Source organism: Pogona vitticeps, chromosome 6 (genome assembly GCF_051106095.1).
Source record: "Pogona vitticeps strain Pit_001003342236 chromosome 6, PviZW2.1, whole genome shotgun sequence".
NCBI classification, from domain to species: Eukaryota; Metazoa; Chordata; class Lepidosauria; order Squamata; family Agamidae; genus Pogona; species Pogona vitticeps.
The window spans coordinates 113196029-113221605 of NC_135788.1; the positions used below are offsets into that span (position 1 = coordinate 113196029).

At 42.4% G+C, this 25577-nt stretch overlaps 2 protein-coding genes and 2 non-coding genes across 4 annotated transcripts; 1 reads left to right on the forward strand and 3 right to left on the reverse strand.

Annotated features, from left to right (window-relative positions):
* Positions 1-17: 17 nt before the first annotated feature.
* On the forward strand, positions 18-175 carry LOC140701546 (U1 spliceosomal RNA). Its single transcript, XR_012080443.2, has one exon. It is a non-coding gene; the product is annotated as a U1 spliceosomal RNA (small nuclear RNA).
* A 3382-nt stretch (positions 176-3557) lies between these two features.
* LOC144583042 (vomeronasal type-2 receptor 26-like) lies at positions 3558-5020 on the reverse strand. Its single transcript, XM_078377132.1, has 2 exons — positions 4899-5020; positions 3558-4655 (listed from the first exon to the last, which is right to left on the reverse strand). Exons 1-2 carry the CDS (start codon positions 4975-4977, stop codon positions 3721-3723), a joined length of 1014 nt encoding a protein of 337 aa, XP_078233258.1. The 5' UTR covers positions 4978-5020; the 3' UTR covers positions 3558-3720.
* Positions 5021-10040: 5020 nt separating this feature from the next.
* LOC110071197 (uncharacterized) lies at positions 10041-13545 on the reverse strand. Its single transcript, XR_013537176.1, has 3 exons — positions 12395-13545; positions 11078-11932; positions 10041-10307 (listed from the first exon to the last, which is right to left on the reverse strand). It is a non-coding gene; the product is annotated as an uncharacterized LOC110071197 (transcript).
* Positions 13546-19538: 5993 nt separating this feature from the next.
* LOC140708274 (vomeronasal type-2 receptor 26-like) lies at positions 19539-25577 on the reverse strand. The gene is made up of 4 exons (XM_078378768.1): positions 25287-25577; positions 23424-23651; positions 21302-21425; positions 19539-21059 (listed from the first exon to the last, which is right to left on the reverse strand). The coding sequence occupies exons 1-4, from the start codon at positions 25575-25577 to the stop codon at positions 20125-20127; spliced, it is 1578 nt and encodes a 525-aa protein (XP_078234894.1). The 3' UTR covers positions 19539-20124.

The following is a 25577-nucleotide window of genomic DNA, read 5'->3' on the forward strand; positions in this document are numbered from 1 at the left end:
ATGCAAGGGCCATTCCAACTCATACCTTGTAGGAGATATACCATGTTTTAAAAATGGTTTTCCCAGGGGGAGGCTTATCCATTGCACTTTGGGTGTGCTGTTGATCTCTGTGAAATACGGGGAACTCAACTGCATAATTTGTGTTAATGGGAAATTGCACTTGTGATTTTCCTGGTTTTTCTAGATTTCTTTTCGCATCTCTTTCTCCTCATCAGGACCTATTGCAAAGGCAGAAAGTCCTGGTGATGTCTTGTATTGCATTCTTTCTCTTTTTCTTCTTTGTGGTAAGGGATCAGTCCAAAAGGAGTCATCATTATCAGGAGCCAGGGGGCTGCTTTGACTCCTTTTACCCTCTTTCTTTGTTGCTGGAGAGAGAAAGAGGGGGAAGGCTATCTGAGACCCATTGGATTTCTAAAGGCAGTGCAGGTGAGGGGGTTGCTTTCCCCCATTATGGTATACGGAACTGTGTTTTCCAGGACTATGTTTTCTATGGATAATTTTTGCAAGACAGTGATTTTTTCCCCCAATTGGAATGCATTAAAGGAATTTCAATGCATTTCAATGGAGAATTGGATTTCACAAGACGATGTTTTCAGGACAACGATTTAAGACAGCGATTTAATCGTCTTGCGAGGCACCACTAGATCCTTTTGTGTTCAATGAAATGACTGTTGCATGAAAGATATGAAAGGAGGAGCATAGGAAAGTATGCAAAATGAAACAAAAATGAAAGTTCTTGCTCTTCACATTCTTATAGGTAACAGGCGGTGCTGAAATGAGTCAAGAAGATAATCCTTCAATTCAGGGATTACAATTTTGATTCCTCTACCTCTTTATACCTCTTTTCACCCAATCCCAGGCTAGGGAGATGGGATAAGGGAGATTTGATTGCAAAACATACTGCACTTGGTCGCAAAACAGATTAGGTCATTCCCCCCCACGACACAATGGAGTTGGTGGCACTTTCTGGTGATGGCACTGCTTTCCTTATCTCACCCTTTTAAGGTGCAGAGTTTTCAAAAATGAGTGAAGTTTGACTGGAGGAAGAAAAAGTTTACAATTTTAGTCAGAGAGACATCTGTTCATGTTCTGTATTTCCCAGACATTTAGAAAAGGTCTAGCTGAAGCATGTTGGAATATGTTGTCAAACACGACAAAGGCAGCCTTTATCTTGGAGGAATAAGAAAAATTGGTTTGGCTCCATTGGGATGACACAAAAGTAGAGATGGAATCAAATGGATTGGCACTAAATCTGTACTGATAGCTCTTCTCCCATTAAGTTCATCACGAAGTAGGGACATCCTTCCGCTTAGGAAGAAGTTCTACTTTTCTTGGTTGTTGACCTTTTGAATGAGCAAGGATTCCTCAAAGAGTACTGGGAAGATGGAGACTTGGGGAGGTTTACATTCCCCCACTATCCTGGTCAAGGGTCTTGACAGCTGCCTTCAGCTGATTGAGGCATCTAGTCTTATCAGTCCCAGTTCTGTTAATGAAGAATAGGAAGGATCTTCAGAAATCTCTAAAACTCTTTCCTTCCCATACCACCTTTAAAAAAAGAAAAGAAAAGAAAACAGAGGACAGGCACTACTGGCCATTGGAGCATTCTGCCAGCAGACCAGAATTTTTGCTGCCTGGCCACCAAAGTCACAGCTGTTTGTGTTTCTCCCTATTTTCAGGAGTGTTTTTTTTAGGAATGGCTGGTGGGATTTTCAGGGTGCAGAGATCCAGCCTGGAGATCCATCCTCTTCCAAGGTGAAAAAGAAGGATCTGAGACATCCTGGATTCTCAGAAACATGTGTGGAAGAGAAGGGAAGAACAAGGATGGAGTTTCTCTAGCCCTGGAAAAACAAGCCCCTCTGATTAGTTAGCATGCAAACAAACAAGCAAACCTGTTGGTCTGTGATGGAGGCCCCTCCTCCCATCTCTTGAAATTTACATCAAGATAACTCTCTAGCCAACAATTTGAAAGGCAAATGTTACTCGTATTGGGCAATATATGTTATTTAAACTCAGGAAAAAGGTAATAATGGGAAGTTAGCTGAATACAGAGAATAGTTCTGTCCCCTGGAAATATGTAAAAAGGTAAAGGTAAAGGTTCCCCTTGACAATTTTTGTCCAGTCGTGTTCGACTCTAGGGGGCGGTGCTCATCCCCGTTTCCAAGCCATAGAGCCAGCGTTTTGTCCGAAGACAATCTTCCGTGGTCACATGGCCAGTGCGACTTAGACACAGAACGCTGTTACCTTCCCACCGAGGTGGTCCCTATTTATCTACTTGCATTTGCATGCTTTCGAACCGCTAGGTTGGCGGGAGCTGGGTCAAGCGATGGGCGCTCACTCCGTTGCGTGGATTCGATCTTACGACTGCTGGTCTTCTGACCCTGCAGCACAGGCTTCTGTGGTTTAGCCCGCAGCGCCACCACGTCCCTTATTGGAAATATGTAGACTTTGCTTTTTTCTTTCTTTCAGATGAAGAACAATGAATGAAGTGCTTAGATCAAACAAGAATAAGGATCAATGTATCCCCAAATGAAAGAATTTACCTCTCTGATATGTAACATGTTTGTAACTTCTAGGTTACATGTTTTCTGGCATTTTATTCCAATTCACCCACAAAACCCTTTATAATCATAATATCGTCATTTAAAAGGCTTAAATGTTTTCATATTGCTATATTTTATTATGATTGATTATGTTGTATTTAGTTTTATACTAGTATTGATGTTTTATGCTTCAATGTTTTGTTTATTTTTTTGCCTTTTGTTTTGTGGTAAACCGACAAGAGTGGCCACTGGTTAGATAAATGATCTAGAAATGAAATAAATAAAAATAATGAAATAAAAATTCCGCCAATAGTTCAAGAAATCAAACGGAAGCCATGTAATCACAACACAATAAAATGCAGAAGAATATGACAACTTTATTAGACTGCTAAGAATCAAACAATTAATGCGACCTTTTGTGGAATAAAAAATCCAGCTTTTAAGGATATTCTTCCTTGAGCCATGATGCATTTATGCTACCGGTCCTGCCATTGTTTAGCTGTAGCTTTTAGCTTTTCTGCTAAATTTATGACATTATATTTTGAGAATTTTTGTTGGACTGATGAACTGTTATTATTATATCATGGAGTGAATATCCTTTGATTTTAAACTGCCCAGCGTAGTGCGCGACACCAATTGGGTAGTATCATCCTCATCATCATTATCGAGATCATCATCGTGATGTGCTGTCAAGTCAATTCTGACTTATGATGAACCTTTTGAAGCTACAAGTAAGTAAGTAAGTAAGCAAGTAAGTAAGCAAGCAAGCAAGCAAGCAAGCAAGCAAGCAAGCAAGCAAGCAAGCAAGCAAGCAAGCAAGCAAGCAAGCAAGCAAGCAGGCTGTTCAGATAATCAGTGGAGGCTTTTCTCCTAGTCAAACCATCTTTAGCAATCCATTTGGTGGGCATACAGGAGAGGCTCTTCTCTCTAACTAGAATTTCTGATTCACCGCAAGCTAGGCTGAGGCCACCTTTGATGTCCTTCCACAAGCAGGCAAAGACCTTTTTCACTTCAAACATTTTTGGTTAATGATGTAAACTGCCTTGGATACTTTATAAGGAGTAATGTGTGGCGAAAATATTTTAAATAAATAAATAAAATATGGACTGAATACAAATCTCCCCTTTTCTGCTTCTAATTCTTGACAGAACTTCATCTTCTTCTTAGCTGTACTGTATACTCAGGGACGGGCATTCCTGACCCCTAAATTACTGCTACTTCTTTTGCTTACTAATTGCTCTCGGGTGTTTAGTTCAGGCCTGAAAATCATGATGTAGCATTTAGGGAAGAAGAGGAAACCCAACAACCCACCACTGGAGGTCAAGATGGAGAAGACCTCCACAGCCACAGTGTATTTCCCTTGGGTGCCAAGGTAGGCTGGCACAAAAGACACCCATATGCTGCAGAAGACCAACATGCTGAACGTGATCAGCTTGGCTTCATTAAATGAGTCAGGCAACTTCCGGGCAAAGAAAGCCACCGTGAAACTGATGATGGCCAACAGCCACATGAAGCCCAGGACCAGGTAGAGCATGAGATCTGAACCTTGGTTGCATTGAACTGTGATGGTGTCACTCTGGGAATGCATATCAGATTCTGGAAATGGGGGAGAAGTGGCCAACCATACAATGCAGATGGCAGTTTGAATCAGAGAAGGGAAGATGATGACTGACAGAGCAAGTCTGTTCCCAAGCCATCTCCTCATCTGGCTTCCAGGCTTGGAGGCCATGAAGGCCAAAATCACAGTCAAGGTTTTGGCTAAGACACAAGCGACGGACACAGAAAAGATAACACCAAACACCATCTGTCTCAGAAGGCAGGTCACCTTCCCAGGCCACCCAATGAAGAGGAAGGAAGAGAGAAAACAGAGGAGCAGAGAGGAGAGGAGAGCCCAGGTGATTCCCCAGTTATTGGCCTTGACGATGGGAGTGTGGTGGTAGAGAAGGAATATTCCCATCACCACAAATGTGTTCCCACAAAGGAGGAGAGCAAAAGACACCAGAAGTGTTCCCAGTGGTTCACCATAAGACAGGTAACTTATTCCTTTAGGAATACAGCAATCTTTGTTCTTGTTTGGATAGTGGTCTCCAGGGCACTGCTCACATTGGGCTGCATCTGGAGAAAAGAAAGAAATTTCCTACTGTTTGCAGAACGCAAAAACATTTTCATCTTCAATTGACCCCCCCCCAAAAATGTAAAGAAAACATGGACTTCCATTCAGTTTTTAAATAGTAGACTTGATTTCTTTTTCAGAATGCTCTTGGGATTCAAGTAATGCATTCCTCTTTTTGTGTCAGGAGAAGAGGGAGCGGGGATCTTCACCTGAAAGTCCACAAAATGCTACAATCCTTCACTTACCCATCTGGGTTGAAATCCTCCCTTCGGGGCATTCCACACAATCATAGCAACACACTTGCTTCCCTGGCTGGACGAACATGCTGTGCCCGGGAAGGCAACTCTCAACACAGGTGGATCTGGGCACCTTCTAATGAGAAAGAAAGGTGTTCAGAAGGTGCCATATTTGGTTACAACTGACAAAGCTTTGCAGATGCTTTTGAGCTTCCAGGTGGGGACATACACCACCACAACCACCAGTATGACAAATGACAGTGATCACAATATATTGGCCAGCATTCCAGTGCTGCCAAAGTTGGTGGTTGCCACTTTGAGAATTTAAAGAGTCCCCTTCACCTGCATTCTGTGGCTATCAAAGGCTTCCCTAGAATGAAGGGGATTACTCTAGATCATTGGAACCTTGTAGTGAGGGGAATCAATATCTCTTAATAACCCCCAAAACAGCTGTGATTGGTCACAAGATTGAAGTTCAGTGATACAAAGTTCTGCAACAAGATATCATTTCATTTCCTATATTTCAATCTTTACGCTGTGCACTTAGTGGCCTGGGCAATACTTTGGGTAGCTAACAATCAGAACATCAGATGAACATAAACTAAATTTCAATGATGATATAAATTAAAATATTGAACAAAATCCCTCCGAAAACTAATTACAGTGGTGCCTCGCTTAACGAATGCCCCATTTAACAACGAATCCACATACCGATGTGGATTTTGTGATCGCTTTTGCTATCGTATTGCGATGTTGCCTATGGGGAAAAGCCCAATGCCGGTGGTGGCCTAAGAAAGACCCTTCCGAAGGGTCCTTCCAAAGCCATCGCCTGCATTCCCCTTTGGAAGGGACATTTTCTCCCAGCTCAGTGGGAGCCCCGCTGCTCAGCTGGGGGAAAATGTCGGTGGTGGGTGGTGGCCTCAGAAAGACCCCGAAGCCACCGCCGACCGCCGACATTTGCCTTCCGAGCTCTCAAAGGGCCCCCCTCCGACATTGGAGAAAGCCCTTTGAGAGCTCGGAAGGCTCTCAACGGCCGCATGGGCTGGGTAGGGTGGATCCGAACATGGCTGGGATAGGCGGCGCGGGGCGGCTTCAAGCGGCGGCGGTGGCGGCAGGGGGTCTGGAAGGCTTCCAGTGCTTTGCCTGGAAGCCTTCCGAACCCCCCTACCCTGCCGCTGCTGCCGCTGCCGCTTGAAGCCGCCCCGCGCCGCCTATCCCAGGCATGCTCGGATTCCTGGGAGTCCGAGCATGGCTGGGATAGGCGGCGTGGGGCGGCTCCTGGCGGCAGCGGCAGGGTAGGGGGGTCCGGAAGGCTTCCAGGCAAAGCACTGGAAGCCGTCCGGACCCCCATGCCACCGCCGCCACCGCCGCTTGAAGCCGCCCCGCGCCGCCTATCCCAGCCATGTTCGGACTCCCAGGAGTCCGAGTATGGCTGGGATAGGCGGTGCGGGGTGGTTCCCGGTGGCGGGGGCAGGGTAGGGGGGTCTGGAAGGCTTCCAGGCAAAGCCCTGGAAGCCGTCCGGATCCCCTCCACACCCTACCGCCGCCACCACCGCTTGGAGCCGCTTTCCGGCAGGCCCTTCGGAGCGGCTGCAGGGGAAGGGTTCCCCCGCTGTTGTTCCGAAGCGCCCTGGCCGGCCAGCTGTGTGAAAATGGGGGCTTTTCCTCCCTAAGGCCCCATTTTCACACAGCTGATCGGCGGTTCCAAAATGGCTGCCCGTGCTGCCCTCGCTTACTGAGGCGGCGAAAATGGTGGCCCTATGGAGGAAACCTGGCATAGCAGTGAGTTTTCACCCCATAGAAATGCATTAAACGAAGTTTAATGCATTTCTATGGGGTTTTCCCTCCTGCATTGCAATGTTTCCGTATAGCGACGATTAATCCGGAACAGATTAATGTCGCTATGCGGGGCACCACTGTATACAGGAAGTTCTTTTCTATGGTAATAGATGGTGTTGACATATAAAAAATTGGGCCAAAAGATTTACAGAAGTGAAACTTAAATTTCCTACATGGAATCAGAGATATTATAAGCACACAAGAAGTGCATCTTTGATATTCCATAGTAAGTCAAATCAACATTCTGTTAGCCCTTTTTGATAGGAGGGGACATTCCAAACAATGCTTTAACATTCTGGAGAATCTTGAATGTCATCTATGTGTTGCCAAGAGATTGCTGATAGTTTGGATTTGATCTGTGCCAAATTTGGAGGAGGTTGGAAAAGTACTATTTAGAAATCCACTTCCTGTTTTCCAAAAACATTTGTGCATCCCCCAATATTACACCTGAGTTTGAATGAGCAGGAGATTCAATCCTTATGAAGGAATGTGAGAAATTAGCTTTCTATGCATAATTCAAAATACCAGAATATAAAGAATCTGAGCAGTTAGGGAAATATGGAATCCATCTGGAAAAATCAGTCTTCGCTGTGAGTGTCTGGGAAAAGCTGGCAAGTATTGTGGCAGTCATTGTCTGCCCAGGTAGAAGGAGAGAGTCACACCTGAACTTTATCTCTTGTGAGGGCAGTTTGGAAGGCAAAGTCAGTTTGTTCCTTAGTCCTGCATTAATTGGGAAATAATTTCAGCTGTTTAAAGGGAGGGGGCACAAAATGTTCTTCTCTTCATGAACAAAGGAACTTAAAGCTTGATTGCCAGACCATCTGAAATGGGACATTTAATGTCTTCAAGGAAATTTAGAAGTTTCTTTAGTTGGCTTAGTTTACCTCTCAGGAGGTGCTATGCTCACTTGCTGTCCTGTTTTGCAGTGCCTGGAAGTGAATCCTTTAGAACTATGCTGACCTTATGCTTACGTGTATTAGACTAGGGTAGTGTTGCTGAGTGTTTAGAGAGGAACCTCCTGAAATCAGATTTTGTGACAAACGGAATTCTTAATATTCTTAATATTATTTGTAAAACCTAGCAGGAAAAATGATGACAGGCTTTAATCAGCAAAGCCATCCACAATTGTGTTGGCACCAAAGTTAAGATGGTATACGGGATTTCCTCTTCTGCTCATTATCATTCACAAACAGAGATGAAAGAAAAGAAAATTACAGAATTTACATACAGTGGTGCCTCGCATAGCGAGGTTAATTGGTTCCAAAAAAAACATCGCTATGGGAAAACATCGTTAAGTGAAACGTGTTTTCCCATAGAGATGCATTGAAAACCGGATAATCCGTTCCAATAGGAACGGATTATCCGGTTTTCTCCCCCACTATCGGGCGCAGCCCTTTGGGAGAAGCGTCGGGGGAGGGGGGGAAGACGGCATCGGCTCCTGCCTTCTCCCCCACCACCTGGCTTCTCCCAAAGGGCTGCCCCGACTGTGCTTGCAGCAGCGGAAGAGGTGCCCGGTGGAGGAGAAGGCAGGAGCCGATCTGTCATTTCTCCTCCACCGGGCACCTCCTCCGCTGCTGCAAGCAACTTCGGGGCAGCCCTTTGGGAGGAGCCGGGCTGTGGAGAAGAAAGGGAGAAGCCCATCCGATCTCCCCTCCCAACCATCGGGAGCAGCGGGAGAAGCTGCCCGGTGTGGAGGGGGGGAGATCGGATGGGCTTCTGCCTTTCTTCTCCACAGCCCGGCTTCTCCCAAAGGACTGCCCCGACTGTGCTTGCAGCAGCAGAAGAGGTGCCCGGTGGAGGAGAAATGACAGATCGGCTCCTGCCTTCTCCTCCACCGGGCACCTCTTCCGCTGCTGCAAGCAACTTTGGGGCAGCCCTTTGGGAGGAGCCGGGCTGCTCCGAAGAAAGGCAGAAGCCGATCTGATCTCCCCTCCCAACCATCGGGAGCAGCGGGAGAAGCTGCCCGGTGTGGAGGGGGGGAGATCGGATGGGCTTCTGCCTTTCTTCTCCACAGCCCGGCTTCCCCCAAAGGACTGCCCCGAAGTTCCTTGCAGCAGCGGAAGAGGTGCCTGGTGGAGGAGAAATGACAGATCAGCTCCTGCCTTCTCCTCCACCGGGCACCTCTTCCGCTGCTGCAAGCACAGTCGGCCATGCCTCCCACCCTTCTCAAGCCGCAGGAGGTGGGTGGTGGGTGGGAGGTATAGCCGGACTCCTCGCCAGGCACCGCGGCTCCGATCCGATCAGAGCCGCGGTGCCTGCCAAGGTGTCCGGCCATGCCTCCCACCCTTCTCAAGCCGCAGGAGGTGGGGGGGTGGGAGGCATGGCCGGACTCCTTGGCAGGCACCGCGGCTCAGATCGGATCGGAGCCGCGGTGCCTGGCGAGGAGTCCGGCCATGCCTCCCACCCTTCTCAAGCCGAAGGAGGTGGGGTGGGGGTGGGAGGCATAGCCGGACTCCTTGGCAGGCACCGCGGCTCAGATCGGATCGGAGCCGCGGTGCCTGGCGAGGAGTCCGGCCATGCCTCCCACCCTCCTCAGGCTGCAGGGGTCCGGCCATGGCTCCCACCCTCCTCAGGCCGCGGGGGGAGGGTGGTGGGATCCATCCAGATCCCCCCACCCTCTCCCCGCGGCTTGGATCCGACCCGCGGCAGGCCACCTCATGCATGGTCGGACTCCTGAGAGTCCGACCATGGCCGGGGAAGCCGGCCGCGGGGAAGGGGAATCCCAGCGGTGGCCTCGGAAGGACCCTTCGGAAGGGTCCTTCTGAGGCCACCGCAGGCATTTTCCCCCAGCTGAGCTGCGGGAGCACTCCTTCGGAGGCTCCCGCCGCTCAGCTGGGGGAAAATGGTGCCTATGGGGAAAACATCGCAAAGCGATTTTTCCCCATAGGCAACATCGTTATACGATCGCAAAAGCGATGGCAAAAATGCCATCGCTATGCGAATTCATCGTTAAACGGGGCACTCGTTGTACGAGGCACCACTGTACTTCCTCTTTTATTTGATAACTATTTCTCAGTCAATTACGAAACAATTGTGAGTATAATATTTCCATCATGGTTGCCAAAATGCTCCTATGGTTTCCCTGAAGTGCTAGGTTTGGCATGGAACAGGGTAAAGGATGTTAGGGAGATGGCAACAACACTGCTGGATCTGAATGATTCTGAGTTTTTAGGGGAGTCGTCATTTTCTGTAAGTCCCTAAACATTTCAAGGATTGAACAAGCACAGCAGGGGAGAAATATTTGCCTACACAAGCTCCTTTCCTCATGGAAAAAAATACAGCCGACACCTAGCTCAGTCTCAATAGGTGCAGCTAAATCAGTTCATTATTGCTAGGAATAAGCATCCCCACCTGATGGAACTTCTGATTCCACACAATGGTGCTCCCATTGATAGCGAATTGTTTGCCTTCAAGGGCCAGGGGGTCCATGTGTCCAACCTGGACTTTCTGGAAGGACCCGTTGGGAAAGACAAAGAAGTTGTTGATGTCAAATCCAGCTGCCAGTTCCCTCTTCTCATCCAAAAATATTTCTTCCCCAGCATTATTATTAAAATGGAGAGTTTTTAGAACTGAGTGAAGCTGTATTAGAAGAAAAAAAGATTTACACTTTTAGTCAGGGAGAAACATGTCAAACTCTGTACAGTCCGAACATTCAGAAATTTTCCAGGCAAACCACAATGGCCGATTAACTCAAGTGTGAAAAACATTGTCTTAATCTTGGGAAAATAAAAAAGGGGAAGATCGGAATCGACTGAGATTCGTTTGGCACCGACCCTGATGACATTTCGGCGCCAGGTCAAAACCTTCCTGTTCCAAATGGCTTTTAACTGAAATAATATCAGCTGTAGGTCTGATGGCAATTTTTAGAATATATATTTTAATTGCATTTTAATTATTTTGACCTTTTATTTTGCCTTTTTATTGTATTTTAAATGCTGTAAGCTGCCCAGAGAACTTCGGGTAGTGTGGGCGGCATATAAGTTAAATAAATAAATAAATAAATAAATAAATAAATAAATAAATAAATAAATAAATAAATAAAATCCTTGAGGAGGGCAGAAAAACACAGACATATTGAAATTGATGGCCAATAAATATGCACTTGTGCACTCATGACTTCATTTTTCATTCTGTCCATTATGGAGCAGTGATAGCCTTAAGCTTAAGAGAATCTAGCATAAAGTTGGATCATCTCATGAAGTCCATCTTTCTCTTTCCCCACCCTTTGAGTAATGAGGCAAGACCTCACTTTTCTACCCTGCTCCCCAAAACTGGAGAGCCTGCCATTTTTTTTTTTTGCTTTACCTGGCTATATATATGTTCCTAAATTTAGTTTTTCATGTGATTACCTGCCATGGATGAATATTCTAAGGATCCTGCTTGTCTCCATCTCTCCTTCCTTTCTGTTGAGCTCTCAAGGAATAAATGGCATGCAAGGCATGTGCTACAAAATAAACAGCATTGTAGACACTGTAGCTGTGGCCAGTCATTCCCATTTCAAAGACAGATCCAGGAAGACCTGTGAGCTTCTCCTGCCCGGTGCAGTTGTTTGCATCTGGATAATACAGGCCACGCAGTGGAAATGAGCAGCGGAATACTGTGAACCAGAACTCAGGAATGAAATAAATGTTTGAGTGAAAAGGATTGATGTTATCCAGAAAGTCCTGAAATCCTGGCACCACATTTGTGTGGAGGGCGAATGACAAGGTTCCATTGAGTGACTCTGAGCTCGGTTTTAACACAGCTGGTAAAGATGTGTAATCCCACTGAGCCGTCGTTACCCACACCCTCCTTTGTGGTTGTCTCTCAAACAGTTCAAAGTACAATAGAATGAAGTATAATGCCTCCAAAGACTGTTTGTCTCCATGCACAAGGACCACATTGATTTCAATCATTCGGAAAGTGTACAGAATGGGTTCCAGTTTTTGGTTTAGTAGTTTATTCGGTAAGTGCACAGATACTCTTGGGATCATCATGGTCCAAACGATGCAAATATGACTCTCAAATAGCTTTGGTGTCAACGTTCTAAGGAAGGTTTCTCCATTGTTATCGTCTGGAACAATGAGGCCAACCCAGTTCCATCCAAAATACTGGAGTAGGGAAACAATCCCGACATACTGTGGTTCTTCGTTGGGGGTCATCCGATACAAGAAAGGGAACTGAATGTTGTCACTCAGGGCTTCTTCAAAAGAGCCATAGCTGACCTAATTGAAAAGCATGCAATATATTTTAAATTAACATGACCTAACCTTAGTTTTTGTTGTTGTTCTGGGTTGTCAAGGAACTTCTGAATAATGGCAACCTTAACAGGGTTTTCAAGGAGTTAGCACTGCCATGAGAACAAAGTGTGGTTCCTTTGTGCAATAAGGGCTAAATGATGCTTTCTGTGTGTTTTTGAACACTCTCTAAGAACACCATTCTAGGACTAAGTGAGTATATGATACCATGTCTTCTGATACCATCTCTTAGTGCGTACCTTTAATTCTTAATCTCAGTGAATATAATATAGCAAGATTTCTCTTGTAATCAAGCCTCCTAAAAATTCATTTCATGCTATGGACTCTAAATTTGGCAGAATCTCTTAAGCAGGTTGTGGAAGAAACTCAGAGAATATTATCAGGCTAGTTTCTCCATATGGTTGCATCTATTCAATTCTAAAATCATACCTGTGGGATGTTGTAGATGCTTAGAATGTGGGCCATCTGCATGGAATTTTGGGAGGTAAGCCCACCAACGACAGCCAGGACTTGCTCTGTCTTTTCACAGTTGTAATTGAGGGGGTTCCCTTTCACCCGGAACAGGAGATGCAGAGTAGTCTGAGTGGCTCTCCAGGAATCAAATTTATTGTCATAGATCTTGTAACCCAAGGTGATATTTGGTAGCAGTTCATCATTGGTGTTGATCTCGTGGATGGCAAAAGCCAAGGCCAAGATGTGCTGATAGTTTTTCGGGATCACACTGCAATGACATTTCAAAATCTTCTTACATGGTCACTTCAAAGAATAGATAAAGGGTAAAGCATTTGCCCACCATATGAATAGAATGATATATATAGGAGCATTAAAATCATACAATTGTATTCTTTGTTACAGTGAAGGTACTGATTTAAGCAGTGGAGAACCCAATGTATATTTCACTGATAATGTCACTGAGGCTACCAGTCCATGTTAATTTTTGAGAACGTTTTAGATTCTGTCTAGCAAAACAATGAAGGCATTGGCTCTCTTTTTATTTCTATAGCAAGGGAAGTGAGGTACAATTTGTATGTTATGAAGTGTTCTGGATCAACATCATATTTCTTTACAAGAACAACAAAAGATAAAGACGTACTTACTATGTACTCCAGAGGGGTTGTGGGTGTTTCATAAATGTCTGCAGGACGAAGTTGGCAAGAGATATTGATACAAATCCACCAATGACCACCTCTTCTGAAGGATTATCTGCCGGCATCTGGGTTCCTGGCTGCCAATCACACCTGGTGGAGCTGAATCTGTGGCTGGAGCACCAGTGCTGTAGGAGCACTTGCAGTGGCAAGAAAACCAGAAGAATTGCTGACAAACGTCTGGCTAAGTCTCCGTTGGACCTCATGCGTGAGCTCTTACACTCACCATCAGTAGGCTTTATCAGTCCCAATGGCTTGAATCACCAGATAGTGCTTGATTAACGTAAATTTAAATTAGGATGTAAATGTAAGTTAAAACCTGGAGGGCAATCAAATTGTAGAAAAGGGGAAAGTTGATTTGATATTGTAATATGAATAGATTGGATGCCAGTACATGCTGTGTTTCTCCGCCTCCTCCGTTTCCCCCCCTTCAAATCCCCCTATACCTTCTGTACCCCTTACTCTATCCCAAGTTATTATAAAAAGATATATTTTTTAATATATATAAAAGTAAGCTTTACCATTCCTGGTAGAAGACACAGAAGAGCTGGGACTGACACACTTTCTGTTCCTCAGATTTTGAGACTGAGATGGTCTGAGGTTTTAGCAAAGGGGCCTTTATATTGTGAGGGGAACATTTCAGAGAATAAATGAGATGTTTTCCGTCCTGTTTTTCTTCTTCTTGTTTCTGACAGCAGGCTTCTGTATTCCTCATGGGATCTGAAGAGCAGAGGGACTGCAAAAGACTATTGTAATAATTGCAAGGTTAGTAATCAAGCCTCAAAACATGTCTTGAAAACTTCGTTGAAAACTGCAGAGGGAGACATCAGCCTTCTCGCCATTGACCTGAATTCTTAAATAAAGAAGAACTTCTCAAAGACTACTGGGAAGAAGGAGCCTGGGGGACCTCAATGTTGCCTCTGGATCCTGCTTATTGTTTCTTGTGAATGGGAGTGAGCACAAGAGGGTATCCTGTGTAGACCATCTCAACTGCTGCCATTGGTGTTCTCATCATTCAGGCTGCCCTTTGTTATCTAAAGCTTGGCATCCCTTTCCTTGCTGGCAAAGCGGACATGACATTGCCATGCAATGTGAGGCGATTTCCTGTCATTTTGACTTATAGATAGAGAAGCATAATATTTCACATTCATAAACAAGAGGGTTTTTTTGAAGAATTGAATTTTCTCGCTTTTTAAAATGGAAGTTTAAGTATATTTACTCTACATACAGGCTTCAAGATAAACTTTCCTCATGTAGAATTACACAGTGCCAGATGATCCCAGAAGATAACCACATGGTCTCTATTGTGGTTTATGGAGCAGAGCAGAATCAAGACTAGCTGGGATAAGGCTGCTGTCCTTCTGTGTCAAAATTTTTTTGAAGGGCATTTTGGAGTTAATGCAATGGAGGAGCAAAGCTGTGAGTGAGTGCAACAGATGCAAAAAACAAAACAAAACCATACACATCCTTTAATCTCTCATGTAAACTCATGTTGCCATGCCCTTTCTGAAGAATGTGGACTTGAAGGCTATGTTCCAATTTCAAAACACTTTGTTTTGGTTAGGCAACCTGAGGAAGAAAAGATATATAACCCAAAATCTCTACATGTTTCCAAAATATGTCCCTTTGCATTTTGAATTAAAAAAATGAGAAGAGGCTGGGTGTTAGTAAAGATTGTCACTGGAAACCAAGGTCAAAATCGTCTGGGCTTTTTTAAAGATGAAGTGACCTCAGTGAAGAAAGACAAGGGGAAAAAATCAACTCTTTTGAAATGTGGTGTTGGAGGACAGCCTTACAGATACCATGGACCACCAGAAAGGCAGATGAGTGGGCACTAAATCAAGTGAAGCCTCAACTCTCATTAGAGTTAAAAATAGGTAAACTGAGGCTATCCTATCACATATTGTATAACAAGAGTATAGAACTAACTGGTAGAAAGGTGGTGTGGCCAGTAGGAGTCAAGGAAAATCTAACATGAGATTGATTGATTGAATAAAGGAATGCACAGGTGTTAGTTTTCAATACCTGAGCAGAACCCCAAGATTGGGAAACTCTACTACTCAGCTGCACAACAAAAGAAAAGAGGGGTAGCTTTATATGTGAAAGAAATGCTAAACTCTAAATATATCTATTCTGATGAAGAAGGGAGAATCTTAATGATAGAAATAACAATAACCTCCCCCAAATATTCTGATGATTGCAATATATGCACCTAACAGTAAACAAGAAAAATTCTATCGCAAGCTATATAAAACAATATTGGAAAAAGTATATCAAAATATTTGGATATTAGGAGAGTTTAGTGCAATTATTAATGAGGGATTTGACTACAAAAGTGGTAAAAAAGGGGGAAAGGGAAGGAAAAGTCTTCCAAAAATTTTCTTTCGGATGGCAGAAGAACTAGGACTACATGATATATAGAGAGAAACAAATACTAAAAGCTCTAAATTTACTTTCTACTGAAACAGGCATAAATCCTGTTTGAGAATAGATATGATCTGGCTATCCTCAGAATTAAAAACCGAAATGCAGGAAGTAGAAATAGAAACCAATATCTGGGCAGATCATAATCCAACGAAAATGCGATGGAAAGGAGAGAAAAAAAGAAAAGAAAAGATGGACCTTAAACCAGGAAATATTGAAGGATAAAGAATTTATGGAAAAACTAAAAAAGAAATGGAATTCTTCTTCAAAGAAAATAAAGAAGAGGAAACATCCCTCCGAACGATTTCGGACACAACTAAACATATTTCAGAGGATTCACCGTGTCATATATAGCCAAAAGGAATAAAGATAAAAACCAACAACTTACAAAACAGAAGGATTTAAGAAACTGGAGCTAGTACTAGAAAAGGAACCGCAGAGGAAAATTCTTAAAAACCAGATGGAGATAGTGAAACCTAAATTAAACCTAATAGAACCAGAAGAATTAGCTCAACAAGTTAAAAGGGCTAAACAAAATTTCTTTGAGAATGTCAACAAACGTGGATGATGGCTATCCTATAGATTGAAAAAAGAAAAAAGGATTAATAAGGAAGCTACAATATGAAAATGAAGATGTACAATATCAAAAAGAAAAAATAACAAATAACAAAAGAATATTATGCTAAGAATTTTTCCTTGGAAAAACAATGCAATATGTTGAAAAAGCAAACCTTCCTAAAGTACCAGAAAACATTAAAAATCTCCTAAATGAGAAAGTAAAAATGATGGAAGTATTAGAAGCCATTAAAAAAAAGAAATGATAAGACCCCAGGAACCGATGGATTTCCTGCAGAATTCTATAAATCCTTCCAATATATATTAAGCCTACCAATAAAAGAAGTTTGCAACAAAGTTCTATTAGAAGCTAAAATACCCAAGACGTGGCTAGAGGCATACATCACCCTGATACCAAAAGAAGACATGGACTCTACACATATAAAAAAATTTAGACCAATTTTTTTTTGCCAAAAAGACAACTAAGGTACAACCTAAGGATAATCTTAGACATATTAGAATATTATGAGGAGAATACAGAGAAATGAATGGCACTAATCTTCCTGGATGCCCAAAAAGCATTTGATAATATGAACTGGCAATTTATGATACAGCAAATAAAAGCTATGGATTTTGTCAAAAACTTCATAAATGTTATTGAAACAATTTATAATGAACAAATAGCTAAAGTAATTGTAAATGGTGAATTGATGGATAATATTAATATTTAAAAAGGCATTAGACAGGGATGTCCGCTCTCTCCATTGTTATTCATATTAACTTTGGAAGAACAGTCAACCCTCGACTTACGAATGGCCCTAGTTATGAACATTTCGACATGAACCACTCTGATAGGAAAATATTGCCTCCACTTGCGAACTTTGCTTCGAGTTATGAACTTTTTTCTTTCCTTTCTTTTAACCTAAATCATCTTAGGTTAAAAGGAAAAAAAGAAAAAAAATCTGCCCCTAGTGGTAGGAATAGATTAACCTATGGGAACTAATGCTTCAACTTACAAACCGCCCCTTGACCTAAGAACCAAAAACAGGTGGAAAGGATTAATTGGTTTTCAATGCATTCCTATGGGAAATGCTGATTCAACTTACAAACTTTAAAACTTACAAACGGATGAATGTCGTAAGTCGAGGGTTGACTGTATTAAATAGGAATGTGAGGAATGATCCAGAAATCAAAGGCACCAAAATAAAGGGCGAGAATTACAAATTACAAGCATTTGCAGACAACGTGGTGTTTATTTTGGAAGATCTGTTGGAATCAACATTGAGACTATTGGAGAAAACTGATGAATTCAGAGAAGTAGCAGGATTGAAAATAAACAAAGGAAAAACCAAAGTATAGTGAAAAATGTAACAGCCAAACACAAAAGTCAACTCTCAGAGATGTCAGACCTACAAATACTTTAAAAAGTAAAATACCTTGTGTAGCGTTTTCTATTTATTTGATCAATGGTCTAGGTTATGTAATATAATGGGTAATGAATATTAATGTTGCAGAGAGGCGGAGCTGAGATAGATGCTATGAGAGGCGGATCCTGAGTCAATATTTCAGAGTGTGTGGAGATTAAGTCAGTTTGAGAGAGTGAGAGAAATGTAAGAGTCTGGCAGGAGAGAAAAGCTAGACAGAGTAATAGTGTGTGTAGTTTGGGAAATTTAGGAGTGATTAGCTACTGAAGATATTTCTGAATCTCTGTAATCAATAAATCAAAGTTTTATTTAAAAGGACTTTAAAAGCGCCGGATTCAGATGGATCCCCAAGCTGCGTACCCCATCCTTGGCGGGAAGAGTCACCCCCCAAAAGAGAGGGAGTTTCCCAATCCCCCAGCTGTGGGGGCACCCACCCTCAGTACCTCCGTCTTGTCCGGGTTCAGCCTCAGTCCATTCTCCTGCATCCATTGCAGTACAGTCCCCAGGCAGCGCTGAAGGGACAGAACGGCATCTCCTGCAGTTGGTGAAAAGGAGCTGTAGAGATGTAATAATAATAATAATAATAATAATAATAATAATAATAATAATAATAATAATAATAATAATAATAATAATAATAATAATAATAATAATAATACAACAATTTAAAAAATTGGTTAAGCCTCCCTTGGGATGACACAAAAGTGGAGATGGAATAAAATGGATTGGCACTAAATCTGTACTGATAGCTCTTCTCCCATTAAGTTCATCACGAAGTAGGGACATCCTTCCGCTTAGGAAGAAGTTCTGCTCTTCTTGGTTGTTGACCTTTTGAATAAGCAAGGATTCCTCAAAGAGTAGTGGGAAGATGGAGACTTGGGGAGGTTTACATTCCCCCACTATCCTGGTCAAGGGTGTTGACAGCTGCCTTCAGCTGATTGAGGCATCTAGTCTTATCAGTCCCAGTTCTGTTAATGAAGAATAGGAAGGATCTTCAGAAATCTCTCAAACACTTTCCTTCCCATACCACCTTTAAAAAAAGAAAAGAAAAGAAAACAGAGGACAGGCACTACTGGCCATTGGAGCATTCTGCCAGCAGACCAGAATTTTTACTGCCTGGTCATCAAAGTCACAGCTGTTTGTGTTTCTCCCTATTCTCAGGAGTGCGTTTTAGGAATGGCTGGTAGGATCTCCGGGGGTGCAGAGGTCCGGCCTGGAGATCCAGCCTATTCCAAGGTGAAAAAGAAGGATCTGAGACATCCTGGATTCTCAGAAACACGTGTGGAAGAGAAGGGACGAACAAGGGCAGAGTTTCTCTATCCCTGGAAAAACAAGCCCCTCTGATTAGTTAGCATGCAAACAAACAAGCAAACCTGTTGGTCTGTGATGGAGGCTCCTCTTTCCATCTCCTGAAATTTACATCAAGATGGCTCTCTAGCCAACAATTTGAAAGGCAAATGTTACTCGTATTGGGCAATATATGTTATTTAAACTCAGGGAAAAGGTAATAATGGGAAGTTAGCTCAATACAGAGAAGAGTTCTCTCCCCTGGAAATATGTCAACTTTGCTTTTTTTTCTTTCAGATGAAGAACAATGAATGAAGTGCTTAGAAGATCAAAGAAGAATAAGGATCAATGTATCCCCAAATGAAAGAATTTACCTCTCTGATATGTAACAAGTTTGTAACTTCTAGCTTACATATTTTCTGGCATTTTATTCCAATTCACCCACAAAACCCTTTATAATCATAACATCGTCATTTAAAAGGCTTAAATGTTTTCATGTTGCTATATTTTATTATGATTGATTATGTTGTATTTGGTTTTAAACTAGTATTGATGTTTTATGCTTCAATGTTTTGTTTATTTTTTTGCCTTTTGTTTTGTGGTAAACCGACAAGAGTGGCCACTGGTTAGATAAATGATCTAGAAATGAAATAAATAAAAATAATGAAATAAAAATTCCGCCAATATTTTAAGAAATCAAACGGAATCCATGGAATCACTACACAATACAATGCAGAAGAATATGACAACTTTATTAGACCTCTAAGAATCAAACAATTAATGCGACCTTTTGTGGAATAAAAAATCCAGCTTTTAAGGATATTCTTCCTTGAGCCATGACACATTTATGCTACCTGTCCTGCCATTGTTTAGCTTTAAATTTTTGCTTTTCTGTTAAATTTATGACATTATATTTTGAGAATTTTTGTTGAACTGATGAACTGTTATTATTATATCACGGAGTGAATATCCTTTGATTTTAAACTGCACAGCGTAGTGCACGACACCAATTGGGTAGTATCATCCTCATCATCATTATCGAGATTATCATCGTGATGTGTTGTCAGGTCAATTCTGACTTATGATGAATCGTTTGAGGGTACGAGTACGTAAGTAACTAAGCAAGCAATCAATCAAGCAAAGACCTTTTCCACTTCAAACATTTTTGTTTAATGATGTAACCTGCCTTCGGTCCTTTATAAGGAGTAATGTGTGGCAAAAATATTTTAAATAAATAAATAAAATATGGACTGAATAAAAACCTCCCCTTTTCTGCTTCTAATTCTTAACAGAACTTCATCTCCTTCTTAGCTGTACTGTATACTCAGGAACGGGCATTCCTGACCTCTAAATTACTGCTACTTCTTTTGCTTACTAATTGCTCTCGGGTGTTTAGTTCAGGCCTGAAAATCATGATGTAGCATTTAGGGAAGAAGAGGAAACCCAACAAACCACCACTGGAGGTCAAGATGGAGAAGACCTCCACAGCCACTGTGTATTTCCCTTTGGTGCCCAGGTAGGCTGGCACAAAAGACACCCATATGCTGCAAAAGGCTAACATGCTGAACGTGATCAGCTTGGCTTCATTGAATGAGTCGGGCAACTTCCGGGCAAAGAAAGCCACTGTGAAGCTGATGATGGCCAACAGTCCCATGAAGCCCAGGACAAGGTAGAACATGAGATCGGAACCTTGGTTGCATTGAACTGTGATGGTGTCACTCTGGGAATGCATATCAGATTCTGGAAATGGGGGAGAAGTGGTCAACCATAGAATGCAGATGGCAGTTTGAATCAGAGAGGGGAAGATGATGACTGACAGAGCAAGTCTGTTCCCAAGCCATCTCCTCATCTGGCTTCCAGGCTTGGCGGCCATGAAGGCCAAAATCACAGTCAAGGTTTTGGCTAAGACACAAGTGACGGAAACAGAAAAGATAACACCAAACACCATCTGTCTCAGAAGGCAGGTTATCTTCCCAGGCCACCCAATGAAGAGGAAGGAACAGAGAAAACAGAGGAGCAGAGAGGAGAGGAGAGTGCAGGTGATTCCCCAATTATTGGCCTTGACGATGGGAGTGTGGTGGTATACAAGGAATATTCCCATCACCACAAATGTGTTCCCACAAAGGAAAATAGTAAAAGACACCAGAAGTGCTCCCAATGGTTCACCATAAGATAGGTAACTTATTCCTTTAGGAATACAGCAATCTTTGTTCTTGTTTGGATAGTGGTCTTCAGGGCACGGCTCACATTGGGCTGCATCTGGAGAAAAGAAAGAAAGGTCCTACTGTTTGCAGAATGCAAAAATATTTTCATTTTCATCTTCAATTGACCAAAAACTGTAAAGAAAGCATGGACTTCCATTTAGTTTTTAAATAGTAGCCTTGATTTTTTTTTTCAGAATATTCTTTGGATTCAAGCAATGCATTCCTCTTTTTGTGTCAGGGGAAGAGGGAAAGGGACCTTCACCTGAAAGTCCACAAACTCTACAATCCTTCACTTACCCATCTGGGTTGAAATCCTCCCTTCAGGGCATTCCTCACAATCATAGCAACACACTTGCTTCCCTGGCTGGACAAACATGCTTTGCCCGGAACGGCAACTCTCAACACAGGTAGATCTGGGCACCTTCCAATGAGAAAGAAAGGTGTTTAGAAGGTGCCATGTTTGGTTACGACTGAGAAAGCTTTACAGATGCTTTTGAGCTTCCAGGTGGGGACATACACCACGACCACCACTATGACAAATGACAGTGATCACAATATATTGGCCAGCATTCCATTGCTGCCAAAGTTGGTGGTTGCCACTTTCAGATATTAAAGTGTCCCCTTCACCTGCATTCTGTGGCTATCAAAGGCTTCCCTAGAATGAAGAGGATTATTCTTGATCATTGGAACCTTGTAGTGAGGGGAATCAATATCTCTTAATAACCCCCAAACAGCTGTGATTGATCACAAGATTCAAGTTCAATGAAATAAATTTCAGTGATATAAAGTGGCCAGGACAATACTTTTGGTAGCTAACAATCAGAACATCAGTTAAATATAAACTAAAATTTAATGATGATATAAATTAAAACATTGAACAAAATCCCTCCCAAAACTAATTATACAGGAAGTTCTATTCTATGGTAAGAGATGGGGTTGACACATAAAAAATTGGCTCGAAAAATTTACAGAGATGAAATTTCAATTTTCTACATGGAATCAGAGCTGTTACAGGCGCATAAGAAGTGTATCTTTGACATTGTATAGTGAGTCAAATCAACATTCTGTTAGCCCTTTCTGATAGGAGGGGACATTCCAAACAAGGCTTTAGCATTCAGGAGATTCTTGAATGTCATCTCTGTGTTGCCAAGTGAATGCTGATAGTATGGATTTGATCTGTGCCAAATTTGGAGGAGGTTGGAAAAGTACTTTATAGAAATCCACTTTCTGTTTTCCAAAAACATTCCTACATCCCCCAATATTACACCTGAGTTTGAAAGAGCCAGGAGATTCATTCCTTATGAAGGAATGTGAGAAATTTTGTGACACAGGGAGACAAACAAAACTCAGGCGAAAAAGGAGCCAGGTAGCACACTGTGGCCTTTCACCATGTGGCTGTGCAGATTTGCTGTTCAAGTGACCAAGCTTAGGATTTTGAGAATTATTGTTTTATTAGAAAATAAAGTATTTGGAGATATTCAGTTTGTTGCAAAAGCATAGCATAAAGTACATTTCCATAAAGTATTGCAGTTAGAATCTTAACGAATTCCTTCTAGCACGATGAAATAAAAAACTCTAAAAAATTGCTTAGACGGTAGGCCAGGCATAGCCCCCCCCCTTTTTCTATCCTTTTTCTGAACTACGTCTTAGCATAACACTAAAAACTAGCATTTGGAACTCAAAACTCCATTCTGGTTCTCAGTCCTAAAATCAATACTAAAATCAATCCATCCATCTTAAAAGCAACTCTAGTCTCTGAGTCTATTCTGCATTTTCTTCCTTACTGGGACCACCCTTCTTCTTCACTCTTCTGTGATGTTAACCAACCAGCGTAAAGGACTGTCTCTTCTCACCACGACTCCAATTCCCATGAGAAGGGCAGGTGTTGTTGTCCTTCGTCTCGGTGTTGCGTCTTGGCTCCTTATTGTCTCAGGCCGAGGCTGCTACATGGAATGTTCCATCGAGCTTGAGGAGAAAACCCTCCCGAAGCACACAGTCATGCTAATACCCAACCAATAAGGATTCCTTTTACAATATTCTATGACTATAAATCCCATTCATAATTCACATTTTTATCTTAATAATATATACTATGACAGTGTGTATCATATCTACATCATAGTTGCCAAAATACTCCTGTGGTTTCCCCAAAGTGGTAGGTTCGGCAAAGAATAAAGGATGATAGGGAGATGGCAACAACACTTAACCCTGCTGGAGCTGAATGATTTTGAGTTTTTACTGGAGTCGTCATTTTCTGTAAGTCCCTAAGCATTTCAAGGACTGAACACAAGGGGTGCCAAGAGAAATATTTGCCTACACAAGGCCCTTTCCTCATGGAACACAATACAGCCGACACCGAACTCAGTCTAAATAGGAGCAGCTAAATCAGTTCATTATTGCTAGGAATAAGCATCCCCACCTGATGGAACTTCTGATTCCACACAATGGCGCTCCCATTGATAGTGAACTGTTTGCCTTCAAGTGCCAGGGGGTTTACGTGTCCCACTCGGACTTTCTGGAAGGACCCATTGGGAAAGACGAAGAAGTTGTTGATGTCAAATCCAGCTGCCAGTTCCCCCTTCTCATCCAAAAATATTTCTTCCCCAGCATTATTGTTAAAATGGAGAGTTTTTAGAACTGAGTGAAGCTGTATAAGAGGAAGAAAAGGTTTACAGTTTTAGTTAGAGAGAAATATATCCAAGCTCTGTACAGTCGAAGTGCACTAATGACTAAATTTTTCATTCTGTTCATCACTCAGCAGTGAAAGTCCTCAGCTTAAGAGATTCTAGGATCAAGTTGGATCAATTCATGAAGTCCATCTTTCTCTTTCTGCCCTTGAGTAATGAGACAAGATTCCACTTTTCTATCCTGTTCCACAAAACTGGAGGTCCTATAGCCTTTTGGTTTACCTGGATATGAGCCTCAACTTGGTTCTTCATGTGCTTACCTGCCATGGATGAATATTCCAAGGATCCTGCTTGTCTCCATCTCTCCTTCCTTTCTGTTGGGCTCTCAATGAATAAAGGGCGTGCAAGGCATGTGCTACAAAATAAACAGCATTGTAGACACTGTAGCTGTGGCCAGTCATTCCCATTTCAAAGACAGATCCAGGAAGTCCTGAGAGCTTCTCCTGCCCTGTGCAGTTGTTTGCATCTCGATAATGCAGGTCATGCATTGGGAATGAGCAGCTGAATACTGTGAACCAGAACTCAGGAAGAAGATAAATGTTTGACTGAAAAGGATTGATGTTCTCCAGAAAGTGCTGAAATCCTGGCACCACATTTGTGTGGAGGGCAAATGACAACGTTCCATTGAGTGACTCTGAGGTCAGTTTTATCCCAGTCGGTAAAGACGTGTAATCCCACTGAGCCGTCGTCACCCACACCCTCCTTTGTGGTTGTCTTGCATGCAGTTCAAAGTAGAATAGAGTGAGGTATAATGCCTCCAAAGATTGTTTGTCTCCATGCACAAGAACCACGTTGATTTCAATCAGTCGGAAACTGTACAGAATGGGTTCCAGTTTTTGAACTAGTAGTTTATTTGGTAAGTGCACAGATACTCTAGGGATCATCAGGGTCCACGCCATGCAAATATGACTCTCAAACAACTTTGGTTTCAAAGTTCTAAGGAAGGTTTCTCCATTGTCATCGTCCGGAACCATGAGGCCAACCCAGTTCCATCCAAAATGCCAGAGTAGGGAAACAATCCCAACATACTGTGGTTCTTCATTGGGGGTCATCCGATACAAGAAGGGGAACTGAATGTTGTCACTCAGAGCTTGTTCAAAAGAACCGTAGATGACCTAAGTGAAAAATATGCAATGCATTTTAAACTAAGAAACCCTTTCCTCTTTTTCCCCCCAACATCACTTGACCTAACCTTAGTTTTTGTTGTTGTTCTGGGTTGTCAAGGAACTTCTGAATCATGGCAACCTTAACAGGGTTTTCAAGGAGTTAGCACTGCCATGAGAACAAAGTATGGTTCTTTTGTGAAATAAGGGCTAAATGATGCTTTCCATGTGTTTTTGAACACCATTCTAAGACTAAATGAGTATATGATACCATGTCTTCTGATACCATCTCTTAGTGCGTACCTTTAATTCTTAATCCCACTGAATATCATATAGCAATATTTCTCTTGTAATTAAGCCTCCTAAAATTCATTTGATGCGATAGACTCTAAATTTGGCAGAATCTTTTAAGCAGGCTGTGGATGAAACTCAAGGAACATTATCAGGCTAGTTTCTCCACATGGTTGCATCTATTCAATTCTAAAAGCATACCTGTGGGATGTTGTAGATGCTTAGAATGTGGGCCATCTGCATGGAATTTTGGGAGGTGAGCCCACCAACGACAGTCAGGACTTGCTCCGTCCTTCCACAGTTGTAATTGAGGGGGTTTCCTTTCTCCCGGAACAGAAGATACAGAGTATTATGAGTGGCTGTCCAGGAATCAAAGTTATTGTCATAAATCGTGTAACCCAAGGTGATATTTGGTAGCAGGTCACCATTCTTGTTGATCTCATGGATGGCAAAAGCCAAGGCCAAGATGTGCTGATAGTTTTTCGGTATCAT

Bases quoted from the DNA above. Each gene is read 5' to 3' on its own strand.
- LOC144583042 (XM_078377132.1), bottom strand. From the start codon at position 4,977: ATGTTCGTCCAGCCAGGGAAGCAAGTGTGTTGCTATGATTGTGTGGAA. The intron at 4,656-4,898 runs GTAAGTGAAGGA...TCTTTTCTCCAG, and splicing joins GAGGATTTCAACCCAGATGG to ATGCAGCCCAATGTGAGCAG.
- LOC140708274 (XM_078378768.1), bottom strand. From the start codon at position 25,577: ATGATACCGAAAAACTATCAGCACATCTTGGCCTTGGCTTTTGCCATC. The intron at 23,652-25,286 runs GTATGCTTTTAG...CCTCTTATACAG, and splicing joins GCATCTACAACATCCCACAG to CTTCACTCAGTTCTAAAAAC. The intron at 21,426-23,423 runs GTGGGGATGCTT...TCTCATTGGAAG, and splicing joins GGAATCAGAAGTTCCATCAG to GTGCCCAGATCTACCTGTGT.